The 24,522-nt window shown below is 45.9% G+C and overlaps 1 protein-coding gene across 1 annotated transcript; it reads right to left on the bottom strand.

Annotated features, from left to right (window-relative positions):
• Positions 1–1,880: 1,880 nt before the first annotated feature.
• LOC135322177 (neuroblastoma breakpoint family member 4-like) lies at positions 1,881–24,228 on the bottom strand. Its single transcript, XM_064489986.1, has 15 exons — positions 23,957–24,228; positions 21,843–21,972; positions 20,966–21,180; positions 19,851–19,902; positions 18,772–18,983; positions 15,654–15,705; positions 14,685–14,844; positions 13,860–13,971; positions 12,132–12,183; positions 11,191–11,366; positions 10,126–10,177; positions 9,038–9,228; positions 6,563–6,781; positions 4,382–4,587; positions 1,881–2,779 (listed from the first exon to the last, which is right to left on the bottom strand). Exons 1-14 carry the CDS (start codon positions 24,132–24,134, stop codon positions 4,391–4,393), a joined length of 1,998 nt encoding a protein of 665 aa, XP_064346056.1. The 5' UTR covers positions 24,135–24,228; the 3' UTR covers positions 1,881–2,779; positions 4,382–4,390.
• Positions 24,229–24,522: the final 294 nt, after the last annotated feature.

Genomic DNA, 24,522 nt, shown 5'->3' with positions numbered 1-24,522 from the left:
ACAAACACACACAAACACTCTGGCTCACGTACACAAGAAAACGAACTCAGAGCACAAAATTAGACACAAAGACCAAATGAGAATTTATACAAACTAGGAAAACACTGAAGAAAAAGAACATTCCTTGGAAAATAGTCTAAATGAAAACGTATAAAGGAACTTATTTGTCTACAATCATAGGACACATTGAATTGAAAAATGAAAGCATTGAACAGAAAGGAAATGGATAAAAGATAATGAGAAAGGGTCAGAGAGAAAGTCATAGATATCTGGGAGAAATAGGACTGGAATGTTCAATTCTAAGTCCCATTGTATTAGAGCTGAAAGAATTTTTTTAAAGAAAAAAATTCCTGTGAAGCGCTCAAACTCCCTTTACCCCAGTGAAAGAGAAAATCAAATTATATTCCATGTCTCAACAAAACATCCCAAGGAGGAAAATGTTTCTTTAAATCTAAATAGAAGTCACTGTGGGCATGTCCTTCACATTCAGCCAAGCTGTCCATGTATCAAAGCAAGAGAAAATGAAAACTAAATATGTCAACGTTGAAGAGTCCTCATTTCCACCATTAGGAAACTTGACGGATGAACTTTACACGTCAAGAAGTCACCAACGAAACCCTGAGATATGAAGACCTGGTCACCACTGAATATATGTTATAAAGATTTAAGCCGGTGTGTCATGGGCCCTGCTTTCAGGGCAGCCTGGTTGGGCCCTGGGACCTCTGCGAGGAGGCCGCTGACACTCCTGGGGTGGGGCAGCCCTCCTGTGAACCTATGGGTCCCTAAAGGGCCCCATGGGCGCCCCCTCCAGCTCTTGCACATACCCTCCTTTTTTCTGAAGTTAAAACCAAATGGGGAGGGGGCGGGGACAAGGTGGGAAAAATAGTACGTAAAGGGTATACATTTGACTAGGTTGAAATACTACTAGAATACTATCAGAAGTGGCAGGTAAAGACAGAAGGAAGGAGAAAACTAGAATAATGTCCTTGATGGTGACAGTGGTAAAAAGTTGAGGTTGAGAGGTATCATTCAAAATTTATACTTCAAATTAAACTTATGTGACAACATACTAAGGGACTAAGATGACAAATATTTTAGTGCAGTGTTAAACACTAGCTATCCAGTCCTTCCTACATACCAAACAAAACACAGACACATACACACACACACACACATGCACGCACAAATAACAGAGAGAAAACAAACACATTAAATGCACTCTACTACAAATGGTACATACAACTTAAAAGATGTGGGAGAGTTTAAGATTTAAAAATGAAGAGGAGAAAAACGAATGTTTCTATTAACTTATATCCGTGTCTACTAAATCAGTCGCTGAATTAAATTAACACTGAATTTAAAAAATACACACCATCACAGTAAAACTCCAAAGAACTTTTAATTAAATGGAAGGGGTAGGGATTGTCTTTTCCACAGCACAACGCCAGCAGTACAAATGAACAGAATGACTGCACTGGAAAATTTCTCCTTCACAAACACAAATATGGTAATTGACACACTTCGGGGATCGATCAGGGATGGCAACAGTTTAGAGAACGACAATCATAGAATAAGATATTTATTCACTCTCAGAGAACTACTCATCAAATCACTGATTCTACACAGAGAAACGTGTGTTCCAATGAACGGATCTCACTGGCTCCTGCCTCCATGACGAAGTGTTCAATGGTAAGAGGACAAGAGTGGTGACACGCAAAGTGGACGTGCTTACTCTCCAGAGGGGCTGTGCCAGGAAGCAAACAGCGTTCAGTAAGTGGCATCATTGGAAAACGGGTTGGCCTGAGTTTAATGATGAGGAAGGGGTCAGACAACTGCAGAATGTTGACCTTTGAGCCAGACAACTGACCTGTGTTCTGCACACAAGTCAATGTCACCACCATTAAAGACAACCACAGAAAGGTGAGGAGAGGGTTTGGGTTCAAAAGGACTAAAGAAATATAGCAGCACAATCTCTTTAGTTCTTTGGAACCCAAAACATCTCTTCTCCTTTCTGTCATCTAATTTGTGGAGGCATCGCCTGTTTGAAAAACACAGGCCACTTGTCCTGTTCAGTGGTCTAGATTCTGCAGTTGTCTGATAACTACCTCATGACGAAACTCAAGCGAAACCTTTTCAGCATGGACACTGCATGGTTAATGCCACCTGCACCGAGCACAGCCCATCTGGTGGCAAAGATTGTCCAGGCTGACATGTTGCCTTCTTCCAGCTGCTCCAGATGCCAGTGTGTGCAGGATGGCAATTCACAGAAGCAAGCGTTAAAGTCTCTCACAGCTGTGCATCCAGCAAAGCACTGGTCTACTTAGCACTGGGTCACATTTGGGGACTGATGCCTGGGATTTCTCCCATCAAATCAGTCCTTTGGAGTAAAAATCATGGATTGTGGCTGGTGATTGTGATGTTGATTCTCAGCAAAGCATCCCTGCAGTGTTCAGTTTGGACTTTAACCGGATTTTCTGTTGCAGATAGTTTACATCTAGTGGGAAAGGTAAATTTGATGATGTGGTTTCTTCAAATTGGCAAAATCTTTTCAGAGTACCGAAAATAATGCGTTAACTGTGAAAGAGAGACAGGGGAGAGATGGAGAGACATAGGAGAGATAGAGAGAGGGACAGAGAGAGAGACAGAGGGATCAAATGTGGGTCTTCGTTGGGTTCTGCTGACGGCTGAGCCTGGAGGGATGACCACATGGTGACAAGAGTCAGGAGCAGGCTGGGATCCTCTTGAGAGGAGGGGCTGAAGGGGGAGCCCGAGGCTGGTGCTGAAGGGAAAAGGGAGATCCACGAGTTAGAAGAAATACCTCCTGAAGCAAACGTGCAGACTGTGGTGCAGAATCTACGGACCCCTGTCCTCACCCCACCTGTGCTTGGGGATACGCCAGCTCAAAGCTGCTGCAGAGTCTTAGCCAGATCCCCCCACTGGTTCCCCAGCAGCCAACTGACTTTTGATTCCCCTTCATCTGGACCGAAGTGATACCTTTCTTACATGTCCCAGGAGGGATGTGCTGAGCATCCCTCATATACATTCAGAAACAGACTGCTGTCTGGAGCAAGGATCCTTGGGACACCCCTATCCTGGTTCCTGATATCCCACCAAATCCATAGTCCATTTAACCCCTACATGCATGTCAGCAGAGCTTTGAAAAATACTGATGCCGAAACCTCACCCCAGAACTTCAGAATCACAGTGTCGAGGGGTTGGGTCAAGCCATTCGTGTTACATAGATCCAAGCTCACCCAGGTTATTCGTGACGGCAGAATTTACAGCCACCCACTAGCCCTGCACTGCCTCACACCATTCTCTTTCCGTCGCTTCATTACCTCCACCATGAACCCCTTTCCCACTGGCCATAAACATTTTCTCACCTTCCTTCGGATAGTCTAGAGTTAATCACTTGCCTTCTGAAATTCCCTTGCCTGAGCCACTGATCTTCTTGTATCCTGTATATCTCCGTCTTCATAAATCTGCCCCAAGTTAATTCACTATGATGCTTTCCTAGACTCCTTGGCCTAAGACTCCAACTCAGTTCATTTTTTTCTGCACTTTACTGAACATGTAGACGGAGTCATGTGAGTAAAAGGAAGAGAGGTCTGAAACCCTAGGCATGTCATTGTCTTTGCATTCTGCAATCACTTGGCCTCTGTCTCTGCTTTAGGTCAATGTCCCTTTAGGTTGCCATCTATTGTCCTCCACCTAATGCCGGCTCCACTGAGGCCCTGGAAGCCCCATGGACATTAACCCAGAGCTGAGCACCAGAGGTGAGAAACCTGACCCCAGGCCAGTGCAGCATTCCCACCTAGGCCTGAGGTTCTTATTTAGTTTTTGTAATCAGGGTTCTCATTCCTCAGTTACATCACTTTTTATTCACGTGGAGACGTCGAGGAGTCAATGTTGTCCTAGGTGTGTTCTGCAGAAGCCAACCCATGTGCATGTGAATCGTTAAGACAATGATTCTGGAAGAGGCAGTGGAGTGGAGGGAGGGAGGGCCGGGAAAGAAAGGCAATGAAACCAAGACAGTGTGTGATTTCAGGCAAAGAACCCCGTGTTCAGGGGCCTAAATGATGCTCTTCTGATGAGGAGGACCTCGGGGCCGGGCTTCCCTGTAGCTAGGAGTAGAGGTGAGAAGGAATACCAGGGCAGCAGTGGCAGGAACACAGCAGAGTTCACAGTAGAAACAGCAAATGGGGAAGGAAGGGCCTGGCAGGGTGGCAACTCCCACGGAAAACAGAGGAAAGAGCAGACAGAGGGAGGATCAACTGTTAAGTGAACGAACAACAAAGAGGACAAACTAGTGGAGTTTGAGGTATAATCTTAGATGAGGAGCAACAGGGAAGACGTGCATGGAAGGCCTAGATGTGATTACCTCTGTCCCCTACGCTTGAAGGCCAGGGAACCTGCATGCTATTCTCCACTTGCTGCGCAGCAGTTTTCTTCGCAGAATCTTCTGCTTCAGGACACTGGAGGCATTACTGTTGCTAGAGACTTGACGTTCATGCTGGCTGGCAGCTGAGCCCTCGCCCTCCACCTTGGGAGGGATCTTCATTCCGATGGAAGCATCCAAACCCAGCTCTGAAGATAAAACCACAGAAAACAGGATGCATTGTTATTCAGGATATTACAATGACTTCCTCCTCCAGCCAAGAGGAACATCAAGTAAGGAACGTGTCCAGGAACAAGAGAGGCCATCTGAACGTCCCTGCCAGGTGAAGCCAGTGGAGACACCTTGGTATTTTTCTCTTTTGTTGACCGTCCCCAAACTGTGCAGTGCTGGTAAGACTGCCAGGAGGCAAACATGTTCTCACTGCCAAAAAACTGTTTTTTAAGAAAAATAGAATTGACGAAAACGGAAAGTTCCTAGGTAGAAAAGACAAGGCAACGCAATCAGGGCAGTCAGAGGTTGTACTATTGGGACAGAAGTGACTGCAGAAAGTAAGCAAAGTCAATGTTGAAAGTAAACTTCAGGAAAGAAAGAACTGGGGAAGTCTGAAACTGGAAATGTTTACAGATGTGTATCAGTATATGCTTCCCATATATTTGTACATACACTATATATAATGTTTATCATACTCAAGCTAAATAAGACCTGGAAGCTGTGATAAAAATACAACACTCACGTGTGTGTGTGTACAGGGGAAGCAATGGATGATGGCGTTGAGATATTGAATGGATCATTCTAACAGCCTCCGATGAGTTGAAATTGAAAAAGGAAAAATAGACATCAGAGGAATAAGCGAGGGAATCTCTGGTGGTAACATGAACGATTAGATCCGGGGGATTATGAGAATAAAGGGCATTAAAAGTAGCGTTTGCAGCAAAATCTGTCGTGATGCCTGGATTCAAACTCAGGCCTCTGGGGTAAGCGTGCAGGAGAGAGAGTGACTGAGCCAGTGGGGCTGAGTCCTGGCCGAGAATGTGGGAAGCCAAGGTCAAGAAAAAGAGACTAGAGGGAAGGCAAGACAATGAAATCCCACAAGGGCTAATGGCACTTGTCAGGGCCACGCATCCCTAACACCCGCTGAGCACTTCCCATGAGCTCTCTGCACGGTGGCCAGTGGTGCCCCTTCTTCTCTCACCTCCACTCTCCCTATTTCTCAGATGAGGCCACCGCCTGACAGATGAGCACCAGGCGGCCCCAGTCTCCGGGTGGAGATACTAAGAGGAGTAGAGGGTAAGGATGAATACGTCCCAGATGAAATGCATGTGAGGGTATGAAAGCTCATTGAAGAAAATCAGAGAAGAGTCGGATCATGATAAGAAAACCGAGGACATGGCCATGGAGATGAGTGGAGAGGACAAATTAAATGGAGCATCATAGAAGAAACTGAGTGGCTCACCTTATCTATGAAGGTGGTTCTTTATTTTAAATAAAGGGCTAAAAACAGAAAAATTACCTCCGTGTGAAAAGTCAACAGACGATTGAAGTGTGTGGGCAGTTTTCACATTGCTACTAAACATTACTAATGCACTGTTACTGAGAGCACGTGACAGGGGAAAACTGGCTTGAGGATGGGCGATGAGAAGAGAACTCTGGCAAACGTGCCATTCTGAGAAAGCAAGGGGAGACGGAGTCTAGAGAAAGTGGAGACCATCAAAAGTCCTGCACTTCAGCTGAGACAATGCACGTGCAATCATTGTGTAAGTGTTACATCACCAGCAGGATACACGGGTAGACATCACACAGTCACAGGTGTGCTGACGCAGGTTTTACCGAATCACGGACCCTGGGAGCTATGTTTCTTAACACTCCCAACGACCACGGAAGGTAGATTTAACTTCCCGGTGGTCAGATAAGGGAAATGACAAGGGAATACCTCACAAGATAAATAACTTGGTCCCGTTAAAGAACCAGGAATTTGCAAACCCAGGACCTGGGGCAGAGCTGGCCCTAAATCTGCGGCTCCTGCTCACTTCCCTCTGTTAGAGCGTTGGGGATTTTCCGTGGACCTGAAAGGAGCATGGCAGAGGCCTCACTGTCTCCTCCACCCCCAGCTCTGGCACGAGCAGCTCATGGACTAGAGCTCCCTACACCCCTTTTCTTACTTACCTTGCAGGGGCAGCCCTTGGTCAGTGTTGGCTGTGAAGCCCCACACGGTGGAGGGAAGGCCGAGCCTGGCGTTGCCGTCACCACAGTCAAACTGCTGGTCCCGCTGCAGCTGCAGGTGATGGGTCACCTGGGTGCTTGTCTGCAGTTGTGCTTGTGAAGCTTCCATCTCTGACCCTTGGAAACTCAAAGGCCCTTGGCGACGGTCCTCCCAGGAGTCACCTGAAAGCAGAGGACAGTTCAGCAGGACCAATCCAACTTTCCGTTTGTCAGCCCCTCACACAACACCCATTTCTGCTGTTCCTGCCTATCAGGGAAACCACCCAATCAGCCAGACAACAGAGGCAGACATCATGGACATGACGGAGATGTCATTTTGAAGGCTGTGCCTGGGGACGCTGAGATGGCAGGTGCCTGGCAGGAACGTCGCTGAGATCAAAAATCACCCACTTGGGTCCAGAGGGTACTGGATGGCAGCTGAGGTCACGACCATGACTCAGTTATTAGCGACCCTTCCTTGTAGCCTAGAGACATGATTCTGGCCAGGCCTCAGGGAAGGGAGGACGAGGAATTGTTGATGTCTAATTAGAATAAAGAAATAACAAGAGAAGTGGGGCCCAAAGGCTGCAAATTCCACTAGAAATGGGACTTGGGGCCTATAGCACATGGACCAAGTAATGAGAACTCTTCCCACTTCTGGAGCCTTTTCAACTCCATTCCCCGTGTGTTTTGATGACCCGTCCACCCACCACACAGGGATACGTCCCATGGCTACATGTGTCCTGGGTGGGCTGGTGGGTACTGGCACCTGTAAGTAGTGTAGCTGAGGTCTCAGGGCCTTACTGGAAGCTCAGTGTCCAGAAGTGCTACAGAATCAGGACGTCTGGTTCTTCAGGGAGATGACACAGTGCACATTCCTTGTATTACACCCCCCTCCAGGGGCACCAGGCACTGCTCCTAATCACACATGTTTACAATTCTACTGTGAAGTGAGTTCATATTCTCAGAGAGTGGGCTAACCAAAGAGCTCAAGTAGCTCATCCAGTCCAGGGCAGGCTCAGGTGGGGTCACGGCCTACGGGGCCTGCTGCACATTGCTGTGCGGCTGCCCCCTCACTACCCCTGAAGACCCTCCTGCTCAACAAGCTTTGTTGAACTGTTTCTTAAACGTGTCTCTCCTGTGTCTGTTACCACGTTGTCTTCCACAGAGAGCACTCTGTCTGAGTCTCATCAGTGATTCATCCGACCTCCTTCTAACGGCTTCCTCTGATCCTGTCTCTCCACACTATCAGCGGTCTCACCAGTCTTACTCAGCTTGGGGAAACTTGTCCTCCTCAACCTCCCTACATGAACTCAAATCCTCACCTTGCCTTGACACTCCTGCTCCCTCCGGCCCCTCTTTCTTCAGCACATCACTTCCCACAACCCCCTTGAACAAATCCTCCCTGGACGCAGGCTGCCCCTCCTGACACCAGCCCTGCACCTGCGCCTTGTAGAGCTTCCCGGGCTTTTTCCCTAAGCACTGCTCTCTGCCTCGTGTGCCCTTCCCACTTCCTCCAGGCAGAGTTTCTTCATCATTACTCACTGCATTAGGATTCCTAATAAGATTTATTGATAATTCACATGGTCTGAAGGGTAACACCTCTTAAATTAAAAACTTTAATGTGTGAAACAATGCTCAAAACCAGTAAACCCACCCTCAAATGCTATTTTGAATGACAGACTTAAATTATTTTAAAATATCACATCTTAATTTCATCATTTAGTTTCATCTCTCTTTTCCCAACTAATGGCTTTTATTAAACTATGCTCAATATTCTCTGCATTTGCATGGGAAAAGGCAAAATAGTTTATCAAACATCACAAGGAATGCCCAATAGCATTACTTAGGAAAGTAGGGAAAAGCCTCCAATGAAATCTGAAGTTGTCCTTAAAGATCAAGTGCTTGTGCTGTGCCTACAGCACATCTCCTTGGTCAGGGCAGATGGGGCGAAAGAGCAGGTCTCCTGCGGCCCCACTGCCGGAGTCACAGCCGTCCACACTGTTCACAGGCCATGATCAGAGCCCACAAATAGGATGGACCCGAGCATCATTGATGTGTCCCATTCATTCACCTCAGCCCATCCGTGTGGGGGAGGTTGGCCTCTCCTGCCCATGCTGAATGATGGCCTGGCAGGGCCGGGCCACATCCCACACATCTCACTTCCCCTCTCTAGCCTGACTTAATACCAACAGCCTCCACTGGTGCGGGCGGTCCAGGTGACGTAGGGCGTCCTGGGACGAGGAGAAAGGAAAGTTGTCTTACCCACATGATGCCTTTCGCAAAGTAAATCCCACAGCCTGATTCAAAAGAACACAAGTCTCAGGGCCTGTTTACAGAAATCACTCTCGTAGTGTATACAGGTCATTGGCTACAAAGTCTGTGAGGATAACTGGGGACCCACTAGGAGCCGTGTGCTCTATTCGAGGGAGTACTCACCATGTACAGCAAGCGCTGAGAAGACTCCCTGTTGGTCCCAAGGGAATGAGGCACCTCTGTCAGGCCTACAGGAGTCTGACAGGTCATGGCCAACAGAACTGGTCAAATAACATTCATCCAGTGAGTCCTGTGGGCCTTCATTCTCTTCTACCACCGGCTGCTCACTACTGAGGCTTCTGGGGTCAGGTGCGCTGAGGATTAAACAAAACGGATGAGAGAACACAGGGTCCTAGCTGGGTTTGATGGGAGTGTTAAGGGACTGGTCGCAGAAAAGAAATGGAAATTCTCCACAAAGCGAGATATAACAATCCTCCTCCATCTGGGGCCAGAGTGTGCTTACAATGGGAACAGGAGACAGACAGAGCAGGAGGTGGTCCCAGCACTGACCAGAAAAAGAGCTCAGGACGAAGGAGACTGAACTACCTCAGTACACAGTAGTCAGAAGACACACACTCAGAAACTACAAGGGAGGCTTCAACTCTTGCATGAGTTTTGTTGAAATTTACATGCAACAGCTGAGGGAACAAGACTCTGGCAGCATAATCCTGTGTCTCCAATGCCTTTTCTCTACCACTGAGATGTGATATGAATTTTGGTTTTCTAAGTACTTTTCTTGTTATGAAATACTTGTCAGTGGTAAGAACAAAGAGTGAAAGGCAGAAATGCATCTTATGCTGCTTTTAATAAAAACAGAGAAGGAGAGTCCGAGAAATCCTGGACTGATTAGCACCCCTGCATCAACTGAATGCACTTACTCCATTTGAGAGAGATTATCAAAGGGGCTTATAAACGTACAGTTAACATAGACAGCATTGTTAAAGGGACACATTGCGGTTGTCTGAATGGAAGAGTTAGGCATATTCAGCAGTTTCTCATTTCCCTGGATCTGACCTCACCATACATCAACATTAAATTAAGAGCCATGATTCTTCATTATGCTGTAGAGCAGAAATTGACAGAACATTGTAAACTGACTATACTTTGAAATAAATAAATAAAGAGATGATAGATAGACAGACAGATAGATAGATAGACAGACAGACAGATAGCAGAAAGAAAACAAAAGACCCCTGAGGCTTCAGAATTACCTGGAACATATTTGGTCTTGTTCCTCTTCTTCCTCAAGAACAGTATGATTTTCTATGGATTAATTCAGACAGGGCAAGAAACATTAAGCAGATCCCCCTACATATGTCAATAGTTAGGTATCCAATACTAACATGGGGAAAAAAATATCACCAGTGGCACAGGAGGATAACGTAAGAATATTCCAGGAGGCCTCAGGCTGCGCCTTCTGGACCTGCCTGGGTTCGCTTTCTTGACCCCTGGGCAGTATCTCCTCACCACAATCACCTTTTCCAGGTCTGAGTCAGAAATGAAATGTATCTTTTCCCCACATAGTCTGTGGAATAGCCCATCTGCATTCTAAAAAGAATACTGTAATATTCAGCCTTCCCTCACCGTATGCTGGCTGCTTTAGCAGAATTTGTACACTGAAAACAACATAATGGTTGGAATCTACAAACCCTAGCATGAAAATGAGCTTTGTGCTAAACAGAAACATCAGCCCTTCATGGAGTGGGGAAATGCTGGGGTCAGCCGCACTTCATGGAAAGATACATGCAAGGTGATAGTAGGGATGTTTGTGTCCTGGTGTTCAGGTGGCTCCTCCACTTAGAGGAGACGGACACTGGGGATGACAGCAGTGACCCCAGGGAAACAACAAATCCAGAGGTGTAGTTAACACTGTCAACATCTTTTGAAGGAAAGAAATTCCAGGGATATTTTAGGGGTATGAACATGAGAACCTTATAAGTAAAAACGACATTTGATGGGAATCATAAAAAAAAGACACCTCTGTACAACTGCACAGAGGTGAGTGACATTGTCACACTTGTCTTCGGTTCAGTGACCTATCTTGGGACCCAAGACATAGGCTTCACCTGGGATGAGGAAGAGAGCACCGTTCCCTAACCCGCATGATGTCTGTGCTTAAAACTCAATTCTAGGACCTAAACCTTCTCGATATAAATATACAGAGTCTGCCCACATGGCTGTCATATCTCAGCACCGCCAGAGGTGTGAAGCGCAAAAGACACCAGCTCTACCTGGCAGTGCAGTTGGAGGTTTATCACATCGATAAGAGTACTCACGGGTGACATCCCGAGCATAAGAGAGTTCCAATCCCTCAAATGAGTAGATGGCGGTGCTCCTATAAGGCCAGAAGGAGTCTGACAGGTCAGGAAGAGCTGAGTAAGTCAAATAGGACTCCTCCACTGAGTGCCGTGGGATGTCATCCTCTACCATCTGCGGCAGCTCCGTGCTGAGCCTGGCGGGTAGGGAGAACGAAGATTAACATAATAGCAATCAAAAATCTAGAGTCCTATCTGGTTTAGATGAACCGTTTAAGGGAGTGGTGAAGGAAGCCAAAGGGTGATCCTTTAAGCAGAAAAAACTGACTTTTTTCGTGCAACAGAGTGTGCGTTTTTGAGGAGCAGGAGATAGAAAGAAGAGTGATGCTCAGTGCTCTGGCCAAATAACAAGCTGATTAAGAAACAGAATGATTATCTCTATAGAGTCATGACCCATAACATAGACTCATGTAAGAGTGGTTTTCACCCTTTCATTTAAGTTCCACTGACTGCTACATGGAGATTAAGTGTATACTATTGGGGGCACCCTAGTGCCCCAGAAATCTCATGCCGCTAAGGCCTCTTTCTCTCTTTATTGTGGCATGATATAATTATATCACTGTTTGTGTCCACTTCTTGCTATGAAACACATGCCAACAAGCTAACACAAAACAGGCCGAAACCAGATTTGCATCTCACTCTGTAAATGACACCAGAGAGAGCAAATGAGTGCACAAAAATCACTGTATCATAGATCACTTGTTCAACTGAATTGGGTATACACTTGAGAAGTTAACGAGAAATAGGAAACAATATATGTATCCAAATGAAAGCAGAATACATTACAAAAAAAATATTCCTGGTTATCAAAGTGGATCATACGCTTGTATTCCTGCTGTTTCCTGGATTAGGGGACTGCAGAAGTCACATTTCATCAACAGCGCACAAATATTCAAAATTACCTGCAGATAGTTGGCTCTACTCCTTTCACCCCATCTTGATCATTTTGGTTTTCTGTAAATGAATTAACAGGACAGTTACACTGGGCAAAACTCATTTACGTATGATCAAAACCATGCCAAAATTAGCACTTTGGCAATGTGTGCAATGTGGTAACAGGGTACTGTGGGAGAAATCTTCCAGGAGGCCCTAGATAGAACCTCATAAGAAGGCACTGGATTTGCTTCTTGAGCCCCTAGATATGTCTCCTTAATATGACAGGATGTCCCCACACTATGTCCTGAGTCTAGGCAAACAGTAACCTCATCCTTTTACCCACAGATCCTGAGGGACTGCCGAGCTACCTCCTAGAAGGCTGCTGTAATATTCAGGATTTTTCAGTCTGAAATGCTGTCTCTTATTGGGGTAGATGCATTCTCCATTGACATTAGACTGATGAGCAGAATCTAAACATAGTCTAAACACTCTTCCGTGCCACCAAGAAAGAGTGGGCATTCATAAGGCTGGGTGTTCCAAGACCCTGCCTTGCTTCAGAGAACACACCAACGATGGCAGTGGTGCTTCTGTTCTGGTTTCAGAAGCCTCTGCATAAGATAAGACAAATGGAAGGAGACAGACTTGGGTTGACAGAAACAACCAAAGGAGTAATATCTCCAAAGACATAAAGTAAACTGCCAACAGCCTCAGACAAGTATAGAATCTCAGGGACATTGCTTAGGAATGAAAATTAGAGCATTAAATGCAAGATAAGAGATTCATTCAAAATTAGGAGACCGGAAAGTTACTTCCTATGACAAAATTGGAGAGCTATATGGGAGTCTGGCAGGACTGTGGCGGATCCAGTGATTTGCCAGTGCGACAAACATGACTAGGAGTTGAGCCAAGTTCACGAACTCAGGGAATGTGTTACTTTAAAGGAAATTGTATGGAACAGAATAGAGAGCCCAGAAGTAAACCCGTAGAATTACAGTCACTTCATCTTCAACAAAGAAGGCAAGAACACACAATGGAGAAAAGACAGTCTCTTCAGCAAGTGGTGTTGGGGAACCTGGACAGCCACACAGACATCAATGAAGTGAGGACACTCCATCACACTATAAACAAAAATAAACTCACAATGGCTTAATCACTTAGATATATGACAAGACACGATAAACCTTCGAGAAGAAAACATAGGTGAAACATTTTTGACATAAATCTTAGCAATGTTCTCCTGGGGCAGTCTACTCAGGCAATAGAAATAAAAGCAAAAATTAACAAATGGGATGTAATTAAACTTATAAGCTTTTACACAGCAAAGGGAACCATAAGCGGAAAAAAAACAACAACCTACAGAATGGGAGAAAGTATTTGCAAATGATGCAGCTGACAAAGGTTTCATTTCCACACTATAGAAACAGCACATATAGCTTGATAACAGAAACAACAAAAAACCAAACATGGGCACACGAACTAAAAAGAAACTCTTCACGGAAGGCATACAAATGGCCAATAGGTACATGAAAAATTGCTGAATACTGCTAATTACCAGAGAAATGCAAATCAAAAGTACAGTGAGGTATCAACTCACATCAGTCAGAACGGGCTTTATTAAAAGTTCATAAACCCTAAATGCTGGAAAGGGTGTGGAGAAAAGGGAACCCTCCTACACTCTTGCTGGGCATGTAGTTTGGTGCAGACATTACAGACAACAGTATGGATATTCCTCAAAAAACGAAAAAGAGACTTACCATATGATCCAGGAATCTCACTCCTGGGCATACATCCAGAGGGAAGTCTAATTTGAAAAGACACACGCACCCCGATGTTAATAGCAGCACTGTATACAATAGCCAAGACATGGAAACAACCTTAATGTCCATCCACAGATGACTGGATAAAGAAACTGGTGTATTTATACAATGGAATACTACTCAGCCATAGAAAAGAATAAAATAGTGCCATTTGCAGCAACAAGGATGAATCTGGACATGGTCATTCTAAGTGAAGTAAGCCAGAAAGAGAGAGAAAAGGAACACATGATATCACGCATGTGTGGAATCTAAAAAAGAAAGAAGACGCTAATGAAGTTATCTACAAAACAGAGAGAAACTCACAGACATAGGAAAGAAATTATGGTTATTGGAGAGAAAGGGGTTGGGAAGGGATAAATTGGGAATTTGAGATGTGCAAATATTAACTATTATGTATATAAAAGAAAAACAACAAATTTCTTCTATATAGGAGTAGGAACTACATTCACTATCTTGTAGTAACCGACAATGGAAAAGAATATAAAAAGGAATAAACGTATATAGATGTATGACTGAAATATTATGCTGTAACCCAAAAATTGACACATTGTAAACTGACTATGCTGCAAATAAATAAGTAAATAAGTAATTAAATAAAGGCAATTTTTGGGCCTGATACAAAACAATATGTACGCATATAGTCTACACATGACAACGAATTCTCCGAGACAAGACAGATTGTGCGGAGCAAAGATCATGCAGACTACCTGGGAAGTCAGTTCCAATTGCATCTGCTTTAACATGCGAGGAACCACAGGCTACCTCCAGAGCACATAGCACTTTCTGTTCAGGAAATGCAAATTTTCCATCACTGCACTTCTCATAGCAGTCAGAACCTTCCTGGTGAATGGAAGGCGCCAAAACACATTCATCCCGGGACTCCTGGAGCACGTCGTCATTCTGAACCTCCAGTAGATCCATGCTGTGCCAGGTGGGAAAGGGATGACAGAAAATTAAACTCAGACGATTAGACACAGAGTCAGTATATTGATGTAAAGCGGAGATACGGTTCACAAAAAGCCAGGGGGCAGTCCCCTTAAAGAGGGAAATAACTATTCTCCTATGGGTCATGCAGAGTGTGGCCACCATGGGGTGGGAGAGGCAGAGAGCAGCAGGTGCTCCGAGCACTGACCATGCAACCAGCAGTTCAAGGGGCACTTGCACTCTCCCTGTGTGCTCCAGGCATGACACCCAGCAAACACAGACGACTAAAATCTTGGCTCCCACTTTATGCATACTTTGCGTTAAACAATACAGGCAGTGCCCAAGCAAATACAGCTTTTGGAGGAATTACAGACATGCAACTTCTAACTTCAAGGAGTATTATCTCAATATTTTGATATAATTTTGATTTTGATGTTTTTTGTTTGTTTGTTTTCTACACTTGCCGTCAAATACTCATCACCATACTGACAGCAAACAGGCAAAAGCAGATGTGCATCTCACCCTGCTTTTATGCACGGAGGGCAGAACAGCTGACTACAGGGACCCCCAAGTCTGGCTAGTGCTCCTTGCTCCTTGGTCAACTCACTGTCCATCACTCAACTTGAGAGATTGTGAAATTCAGACACACACAACTGACACAATGGAAAGAAACAACATTTCTCAGGTGCCTAGTTGGCTGTTGAGTGAATGGATGAAAGACTCATGTTCAGCACGTTCTCTTTTCCCACATCTGAGGTCTTCTGGTGTCACCATGGACATTAACAGCCCGGAAATCTTCAGAATTACCTGGGGGACACTGCCTCTTGTCCAGCTGCTTCGTCACACTCATTCTGATTTTCTGGTAAGAAATTCAGAGACAGCAGGTCAGAATAAACAAGTCATACCTCACACACACCAACTCGCTGAACACAGGTACCACGAGGACATTAATATTCTCAGGGCAACAACAGAATATTTTACGAATGGTATTTCAGGACACTGAAGTCTTCTGAGAATTAGATAGGACTGCTTCCAAGTGCTTGGGGGAAATTCTCTGGCTGATCTGGTTAAGCTTTCTCCCAATACCCCATCGGCTGAGTCTGTAGATTTCATACTTTATTTTCCCTCAAAGTCCTAGGAATCAGCTGAGTTTCTGTCTACAATTCTTTCTACAATAATGGTTCATCCCATCAGATAATGTGCTTGCTGATATTACGGAGACATTTCTATCTGAGGGAGGATGAATTCTACCGACCTTCAAATTAAAGAGAAAATTTGGGGCTACACAGAAACAATGGGCAATCAAGGCTGGAGGAACTGCCAGAGCCCAGCCGTACTTCATGGGAACATCCAAGCAAGGTAAAGGGACACTTGGTTCTTTCCTGGTTTTCAGATTCCAACTTAGCTAAGAGAAGCCAACATGAAGAAGACGAAGACTCGGGCTGAGATCACTGACACCAGAGACACCACTACACCTAACATATAGGCAAGGCTACCAGTCTGTTTGGACAGGCCAAGGAAGGCCAGGGACATTGTCCAAAAAGAACAATTCGATCGTTGTAGCTTGCAAGAAACATTTGACCCAAACGTCTGACAGACACTTCCTGTGGATGATCAGCGAATGTGGGTGAACAGGTACTCACAGCTGATTTGGGTCCCATGGCCTAAGTTGGGGTCCAGCGAGTCAGATACAAGGACTGAGCCTCGAAAAGGACCAAGGCTCCCTGGCCAAAATGATGACTGTCTTTCATATCCATCCTTTTCTCTGGGTTAAACCATTATGTGTCACTAGGGTCGACCTTCAGGGGAGACTTTCTTCATTGTAGACAGTGTGTGGGGAAGAAAAATAGAAAGGCTACCTGGTAGGTCAGCTGGAATTTCATCTTCTGCAACATGGGAGCAAGCACCAGCTACATCTGGAGCATGGCCGACTTTCTCTTCATCAAATGCCAAGTGGCCTTCACTGTCTAGCCAGTTGTAGTCAGGTCCTTCTTGGAGAACTGAAGCATTCAAAACACATTCGTCCTGGGACTCCTGGAGCAGTTCCTCCTTCTCAAATGCCTCGAGCTCCATGCTGTGCCAGGTGGGAAATTGATGACAGAAAATTTAACTAAGAGGATCAGACACCAAGCTGTCCTAGCTGGTTCTGATAGGGGGGCCATAGGGAATGGACACAGAAATCCAGGGGCAGTCCCCTTAAAGAGGGAAATAACTATCCTCCTATGTGTCAAGCAGAGTGTGGCCACCACGGGGTCGAACAGGGAGAGAGCGGCAGGTGCTCCGAGCACTGGCCATGCAAGCAGCTGTTGAAGAAGCAATTGGACTCTCTCTGTGTGCTCCAGGTATGATGCCCAGCAATCACACTCGACTAAAATCTTGGCTCCCACTATTTGCATACATTGCATTGAACTATACAGGCAGTGTCTAAGCAAAAAGAGCTTTTGGAGAAATTACAGACACATAACTTCTAACTTCAAGGAGTATTATCTCAATATTTTGATACAATTTTGATTTTTTTCCTGCTTTCTTCACTTGCAGTCAAATATTCATAACCATACTGACACCAAACAGGCACAAAGCAGATGTGCATCTCACCCTGCTTTTATGCACAGAGGGGACAGCAGCTGACTAAAGGGACCCCCAAGTTTGCTAGTTCACCTCGGTCAAATCACTGTCCATGACTCAACTTGAGACATTCAGAAATTCAGACACACACAACTGACACAATGGAAAGAAACAACATTTTTCAAGTGCCTAGTTGGCTTTTGAGTGAATGGATGCAAGAGTCATATTCAGCACGTTGTCTTTTCCCTGGATCTGAGTTCTTCTGGGGTCACCACTGACATTAACAGCCCAGAAATCTTCAGAATTACCTGGCAGACACTGGCTCTTGTCCAGTTGCTTCGTCACACTCATTCTGATTTTCTGGTAAGAAATTTGAGACAGCAGGTCACAATAAACAATTCACCCTCCCACAGGCCAACTCAGTGAACACAGGTAACATAGAAATGTTAATCTTCTCAGGGCAACAATAGAATATGCTATGAAAGGTATTTCAGGAAGCTGAAGTCTTAGGAGAATTAGGCAGGACTGCTTCCGAATGCTTGGGGGAAATTCTCTGGCTGATCTGGTTGAGCTCTCTCCTAATATCCCATCTGCTGAGTCTGTTGAATTAATAGTATATTTTCCCAAAAGGTCCTAAAAATCAGCTGAGGTGCTTCTAGAATTCTCTCTACAATATTGGTTTGTCCCATCAGATAATGTGGTTGCTGATGCTACGGAGGAATTTCTGCTTGGGACTAGATGAATGCTACTGACATTCATATCAAAGAGACAATTTGGGGCTACACAGAAACAATGGGCATTCAAGGCTGGAGGGACTGCCAGAGCTCACCCATACTTCATGGAAACATCCAAGCAAGGCAAAGGGACACTTGGTTCTTTCCTGGTTTTCAGATGGCTACTTAGGTAAGATAAGCCAACATCACAAAGATGAAGTCTCGGGCTGAGTTCAGTGAAACCAGAGACACCACCTCACCTAACACAGAGGCAAGGCTACCAGTCTGTTTGGACAGACAAAGAAAGGCCAGGGACATTGTTCAAAAAGAAGAATCAGACCACTGTAGCTTGGAAGACAAATTTGACACAAACTATCTCTGACAGACACTTCCTGTGGATGTCCACCCAAGGTGGGTGACAGGTTCTCAACCCTGATTTCGGTCACGTGGCCTGACTTTGCGTCCAGGGTGACAGATACATGAAGTGGGCCTAGAAAGGGATCAAGGCTCCCTGGTACATACGATATCTGTGTTTCACAATCCATCCTTTTCTCTGGGTTAAACCAATATGTGTCACTAAGGTCGACCTTCAGTGAAGACCTTCTTCAGTCTAGACAGTGTGTGGGGAACAAAACTAGAAAGGATACCTGGGAGGTCAGCTGGAATTGGATCTTCTGCAACATGGGAGCAAGCACCAGCTACATCCGGAGCACGGCTGACTTTCTCTTCATCAAATGGCAAGTTGCCTTCACTGTCTAGCCGGTTGCAGTCAGATCCTTCTTGGAGAACTGAGGGATTCAAAACACATTCATCCTGGGACTCTTGGAGCAACTCCTCCTCCAACTCCTCTTGCTCAATGCTGTTCCAGGTGGGAAAGGAATGACAGAAAATTCAACCATGAGCATCCGTCACCTTGTTGTCATTACTGATTTTGCTGCAGGGCATAGGAACCATTCATGAAATGCAAACTTATCATTCCTCATAAAGAGGGAAGTAACTATCCTTCTGTATGTGAAGCAGAGTCTGGCTGTCACGGGGTGGGAGAGGGAGAGAGCAGTAGTTGTTCGGTGCGCTGCCCACATGACATGTGATGAGAAATGACACCCAAACATCCCAGTGTGGTCCTTTCGTGATCATGAAGCACAAGTGAACTGCCACAGCATGTGCTACTGCCATGTGCCTCTGTCATATGCACTTTAAGTTAATGTAGCCAAGTGAGTATGAGCGTTAAGTTATTGTAGAGCCTCAGAGATATTCTGCCTTCAATTTACGAATAAAATTCCTCTAAAGCCTTTCTCATACTAGTGTCACGTGGCAACTACAGGTTTTTCTAGACACTTCAACTGGTGTTTAATTCTTTGAGTTACTTCTTTACTGATTCCGTTGCTATCTTCCTTCCTAACAAGCACCTAAGAACTGTGTACAAACAGTTCTTTATCTCATCTTGGTGTTCATTTAGGAGAGTATGCATATTCTCTGTGTGTGCAGGGAACCCTAAAGGTGGTACATTACCTTGGGCCATACCTACAAGTGCCACAGAGACAACAGACAGCCAAGTTAAAGGGCCACTTCCCTGTTGGTTGGGTTGAAGTCAATCGATGCAATCTGCAGGTTTTCTTTTCTCACATCTGGTACATGAGACTCTCTCGCCCTCATGGGTTCATCTTTCTTCTACCCTCTCCATACTTTACCTACCCATTACCGGCTCCTAAGACTTCATGATTACCTGGGGGTGAGTGTTTCTTCTTCTAGTTCATCTTCCTCATCTTCATGAATTTCTGCAAACAAATTCAGAAATATCCAGTCAGCTTTTCCCCACTTCACCAACTACAATCCTAATGGTTGTATGGCCACGGGGACATAAATCACTATGTATGTGTCAGTGCGGTGCTAAAGTTCTAGTGCACTGTCTTTAAATGATTGGCCTGGTCCACATGTCTGATCCATCATTCAGTGTGACCCCAAACTGCTGGATGGTCATCATGACCCCTCTGCCTGACAAGGGGCAAACATTCAAATGGTCTTCTGTTCCCTATATCACTGTACAAGTGTCCACCTGCCATCTCAACGTCTACAACTCTTTCATCCATCCGGCCACTAATTTCTCCCTAGACACAGGCTCTGCACCCCTTACGGCTCTCCCATACATCCCCTGCTTTGTCTAAGAAGAGAGAAACAACCGTGTCCCACATGCCTCCATCTGACAACATCATGGGACATTCCTAAGGCCTCTGAGTGTTACCAAGGGAAATTCTCTCCATGGAAAAGGTATAGTGAAACAAATTTCCCAACACAAGTTCGACAACATTAAGTGCCCAATCCAACCCTACAAAGTGCAGGGCTTCCCTTTTTCTGAGCTGATTCATGAACATTCCCAGATTAGTCACTGCAGTACCATCAACAGATTATTTGACCCATTTTACAGAAGAGGAAACAGACAGTGAAATAGGAAAATCCAATCACTCGCTCACAGTCAGGAAAGACAACACTCAGGCTGGGGTCAGGCCACTTTGATGCAAAGCCCAGGGCTCTTTCTGCTCCCACAAGCTATGCCCAGTCACATCTTCCTTTCTGTGCTTTAACCCTGGGGGATGCTGTCTCGTCCCGAAGGCTACCATCCATCAGAGGGGAAGCAGACAGTTGAAACACTGTGACCTCCAGCCTGCGCATTTCTCCTCTGTCCTCCCACTCAGCCAGTCCTGGTCCTGTCAGAGTCCCCAAAATGAAACATGGACACAAGACACTTGTTAAAATCATTCCTAGTGGAGGTGAGGAGTCTCTTATGAGCCAAGAAACTTTGCATGAGAGGCTCAGGGCTATCAGAGCCTGGGGCCACTTTACCTGGGCTGAGCTTGCGGGCAAGGCGCTCTGCCAGCCTGCATCCCTCGGTCAGCTGCTCTCGGAAGCCCTGGCCCGGGTTGTTGTCAAGGTCATTGTGGGTGAGGACGTCCCTGAGTTGTTGGATGAGCAGGATAGAGTCTTCTCTCCCGTCCCATAATTTCTGCCGTAACTGGGTCAGCTCTCGTGCCTGAGAGCAAATTAGGGTATCGTATTCCCTAACATGAGAGAGAAGAAATGATGTTAAAATGCATAGTTGGACGATAGACGATTAGAGGTTTCGAAGGCAATTCTGTGAGAACATCCCCGAGGCGCGAGCCCTCAGAGCAGAATTCTGGCACATATGGGGGACCTTCCTGTGGCAAAGAGGAGAAAAATGGTATAACTGAGGCATCCTCCGTATCAGAGATGCTCCTCTAGGATTCCGTCACATCCCATTCATCTTCTTCTGGAAACTAAATCTAATGTTTTCCTAAGCCTCCTTCATCAAGATGTCCGTTGAGGGTCTCACTGAGCCATGCCCATTTCCATATAAAGATCCACATGGGGCATACTGGGCAGTGAATGTCACAAAGTCATACATGGGGTGGACAGGCCCAGCTGGTGAGAAGTGGAAAGAACAGGAGAATAAGAGGGTCAAGGGAGGATGACAAGGTGTAGTCATCCAGGAAGGGACTGTGATTCAGAGGTAAATGAGGTACTGGTTGCACAACATGGTGAAGGTTCCAAAGGCCACTGAGTTGTTCACTGGATTTGAATCTGCTGAGTTTCACGTAATGTGATGAACATTTCTGCACTCTCCTGGCCCAAAGTTGCTCGTGGCCCCACTTCAGAGAGGCCTACACCTTCCACCAGCCTCCCTGCACAGAGCCCTCCTTACCTGAACCTCTCGTCAGCTAGCACTGGCTTCTCTGCCAGCTTCTCTGCCAGCTGCTCTGCCAACTTCACCACCCGGAACTGCAGCTTCTCCCCCAGCACGGATTCAATGATGTCCTTGTACTCTTCACACTCTGAGGAAACAGAGATGCTGCCTCAGGGGAAAGCTGCACCCCCTGCTGTGGTCACTGCCTTCAAGGGAGGAGCTAGGGTCCATCCCAAGGGCAGAGGTAACTGCGGTAGCAGGCTGTAGGCAGGGATTTCCACATCTGATTCCTCAGCCTCCCCACTGCGTGGCATTCAGTTACTCCCCATTTTAGAGCTGGGGAAAGAGAAGCTGCAAGGCACAGAAGGGAACTAGACAGACTAACTGCCATTAGGAAAGGTCAGAAGTCACAGTCCCTGAGACTGACCGTGAATCATGGGCCAGTCTAACAAGACTTGCAACCTCGGAGGTGAAACACTGAGCAGGGGCATGAGGCGGTGGCTTCTTGTGTGGTTGGGGTGGACCCTAGGACTAAGGGACTGATGGTTCCCTTGTGCAGGGATTTCAGTACTGAGGAAGTACCTCAGAGGTTAAAAAAAAAAAATTCATCTGGATACACTTGTGTGAAATATGTTGCTTTAAACTGTGAGGACCTGAAAGACATGAGCCGAAATACTAGGATGATGTGTGTTAGTAGAAGCAGTAGTACTAGGACCTGCGTTTACAATGTACCAGGCAGTGTTGTAAGAGTTCTAGAACAATTTACTGACTATTTATTCCATCTCAAACATGCAGCAGCACTGGGTGGACAGAGAGGAAAACCGAGGCACAGAAAGACATGCAGCGTGGATGTGCGCCGAGGGAGCCTGGCCCAGAGTCTGTGTTCTTCATCTCTGCACTGTGTGACCTTGACACCAAGGTCCTGGGGGATACCCTTTTCCTTCTTCACCTTCACAACATGGTTCTTAAATTATGATAGGATGATAAGGAAAGATGTAAAGAAAACATAGTTTATCTTTTCCCCAAAGTGCACCTCTTCACTTTCTTAAATAGCAGGCTTCACATTTAGTTTCTCTGTTTCAGTCATTTTTCATTAAGTATACCCTAACCATTGGTTTACTGAAAATCAATTGTAAGCAAATGACACAAACCCAGAGTTGTCCAGATTCCTCCAATCATCTTGTTGTGTATTTCCCCCGAGTCCTCAGGATTCCTTTTGTCACTACACACCCCTCCTACTGAACAGGCAACTGTGCTTCGAAATACCAGGATGACTGTGGGAGCGAATGGCCTGCCCCACATACCGGCGTGGGTTTTCCTAGCAATGGTATTCACTCCCACTTACCCTCATTCTCATTTTTGCCACATGTCTCATGATCCAACTTTCAGGGTCACCTGGATTTCCTGCTGACACACATCACTGAAGTTTCACCAGCACAGGAAGAGACAGATTGGGTGATGCAGATTATCTAATTTCCCCAGAGGACATCCGGAGTCTCCCCACAGGGTGTCGCATGACTTCCTGGGACTCAGGAAGGAGACCCTGCACCCAGGAAACACAGCCTCCCGCTCACCAGGGAGCCCCTGTCTTGATGGCATCACTCATGGAGACCATGGTTTCCATGAGGAGCTGACTCATCTTTAGTTCTTTCAAAGCAGGTACTATCACCTGCTTCCCCCAGAGTGTGCTGTCACCACGTGACCCCAGTGTAACTGGCACAGTACTTTGCCACTGCGACCTCAGGGATGCTTGTACTGAAGGAAGTCATTAGTGCCAGATGTTTAGCCAACAGTGATGCAGGACCAAATACAATTCAGAAAAGATTCCAATTGACAGGGTTTAGCTTGTTCTAGAGAGATATCAATAGGCATCAATAAGTGGAATGTTAACTCTAGTCTCACACTACAGCTCACCACACGCCTGGACAATTTGCTCAACGCTTTATGCCTCAGTTTGCCATCCTCAGTGACTTGAGGGTCAGATAGCTACTTCTGCCTTTCCTGCCTTGTTTGTGGTCAGCATGACACTTATACTGACAAAGGGGTGCAAGATAAAGTCTGGAGAGTTTCAGTTTCTGAGAGGGAAGAAAGTGATCATTCACCAGGTGGTGACCACGACCCTCAGGACTTACTGTATTTCTGCAGCTGGTTGGCCAGGCAGTATGTAGTAGCTTGGCATACAAGGAATTTCTGGGTGAGATCTCGGAAGTCCTGCTTCTGTTTGGTCAGCTCTAAGTGCAGCTCCTGGTTGATCTCCAGCACTGTAAGTTCTGCCCTCGGACCACACGAAGCGCCAAGAGATCCTGCCATGATGACGTGTGGCAGAACAGGTAGAGCGGGGGACTGGGGAGAAGAAACCCAGCATATGATGGATTAAAAACAATTGAAACCACATAAGTTTAATCAGGATTGAGGCATGAGGAAAAGCAGGAGTATTCAACTTACTGTTGGGAACAACTTGATCACCAGCTCACAACACTTGAGGATGTGGAACCACAAAAACAACGTTCGAGAGCACAGAGCTCAGGGCCACAGGCACTGCCTGCTGCGCAGACTCTAACAGGAGTGATGGAGCGGGGCCCGGAGTGCCAGGTAACCGTCTGCAGTTGCAATAACAGAACTGGACGGTGGGGGGTGGCCATGGAATCCTGGGGGCCCCTGTGTTCTAGTTGCCTAGGCCACACTGCTTGGGGTCTCG

Source organism: Camelus dromedarius, chromosome 9 (genome assembly GCF_036321535.1).
Source record: "Camelus dromedarius isolate mCamDro1 chromosome 9, mCamDro1.pat, whole genome shotgun sequence".
NCBI classification, from domain to species: Eukaryota; Metazoa; Chordata; class Mammalia; order Artiodactyla; family Camelidae; genus Camelus; species Camelus dromedarius.
The sequence above is the reverse complement of the archived record's forward strand: the minus strand, read 5'-3'. Positions and strand labels throughout refer to the sequence as shown.

Excerpts from the sequence above, each read along its gene's own strand:
- LOC135322177 (XM_064489986.1), bottom strand. The coding sequence starts at position 24,134 with ATGGCAGGATCTCTTGGCGCTTCGTGTGGTCCGAGGGCAGAACTTACA. Across the intron at positions 10,178-11,190 it reads TTATGCTCGGGATGTCACCC|AAAATCATACTGTTCTTGAG; the intron begins GTGAGTACTCTT and ends ATTAATCCATAG. Across the intron at positions 6,782-9,037 it reads CTCAGCGCTTGCTGTACATG|GTGACTCCTGGGAGGACCGT; the intron begins GTGAGTACTCCC and ends CTCTGCTTTCAG.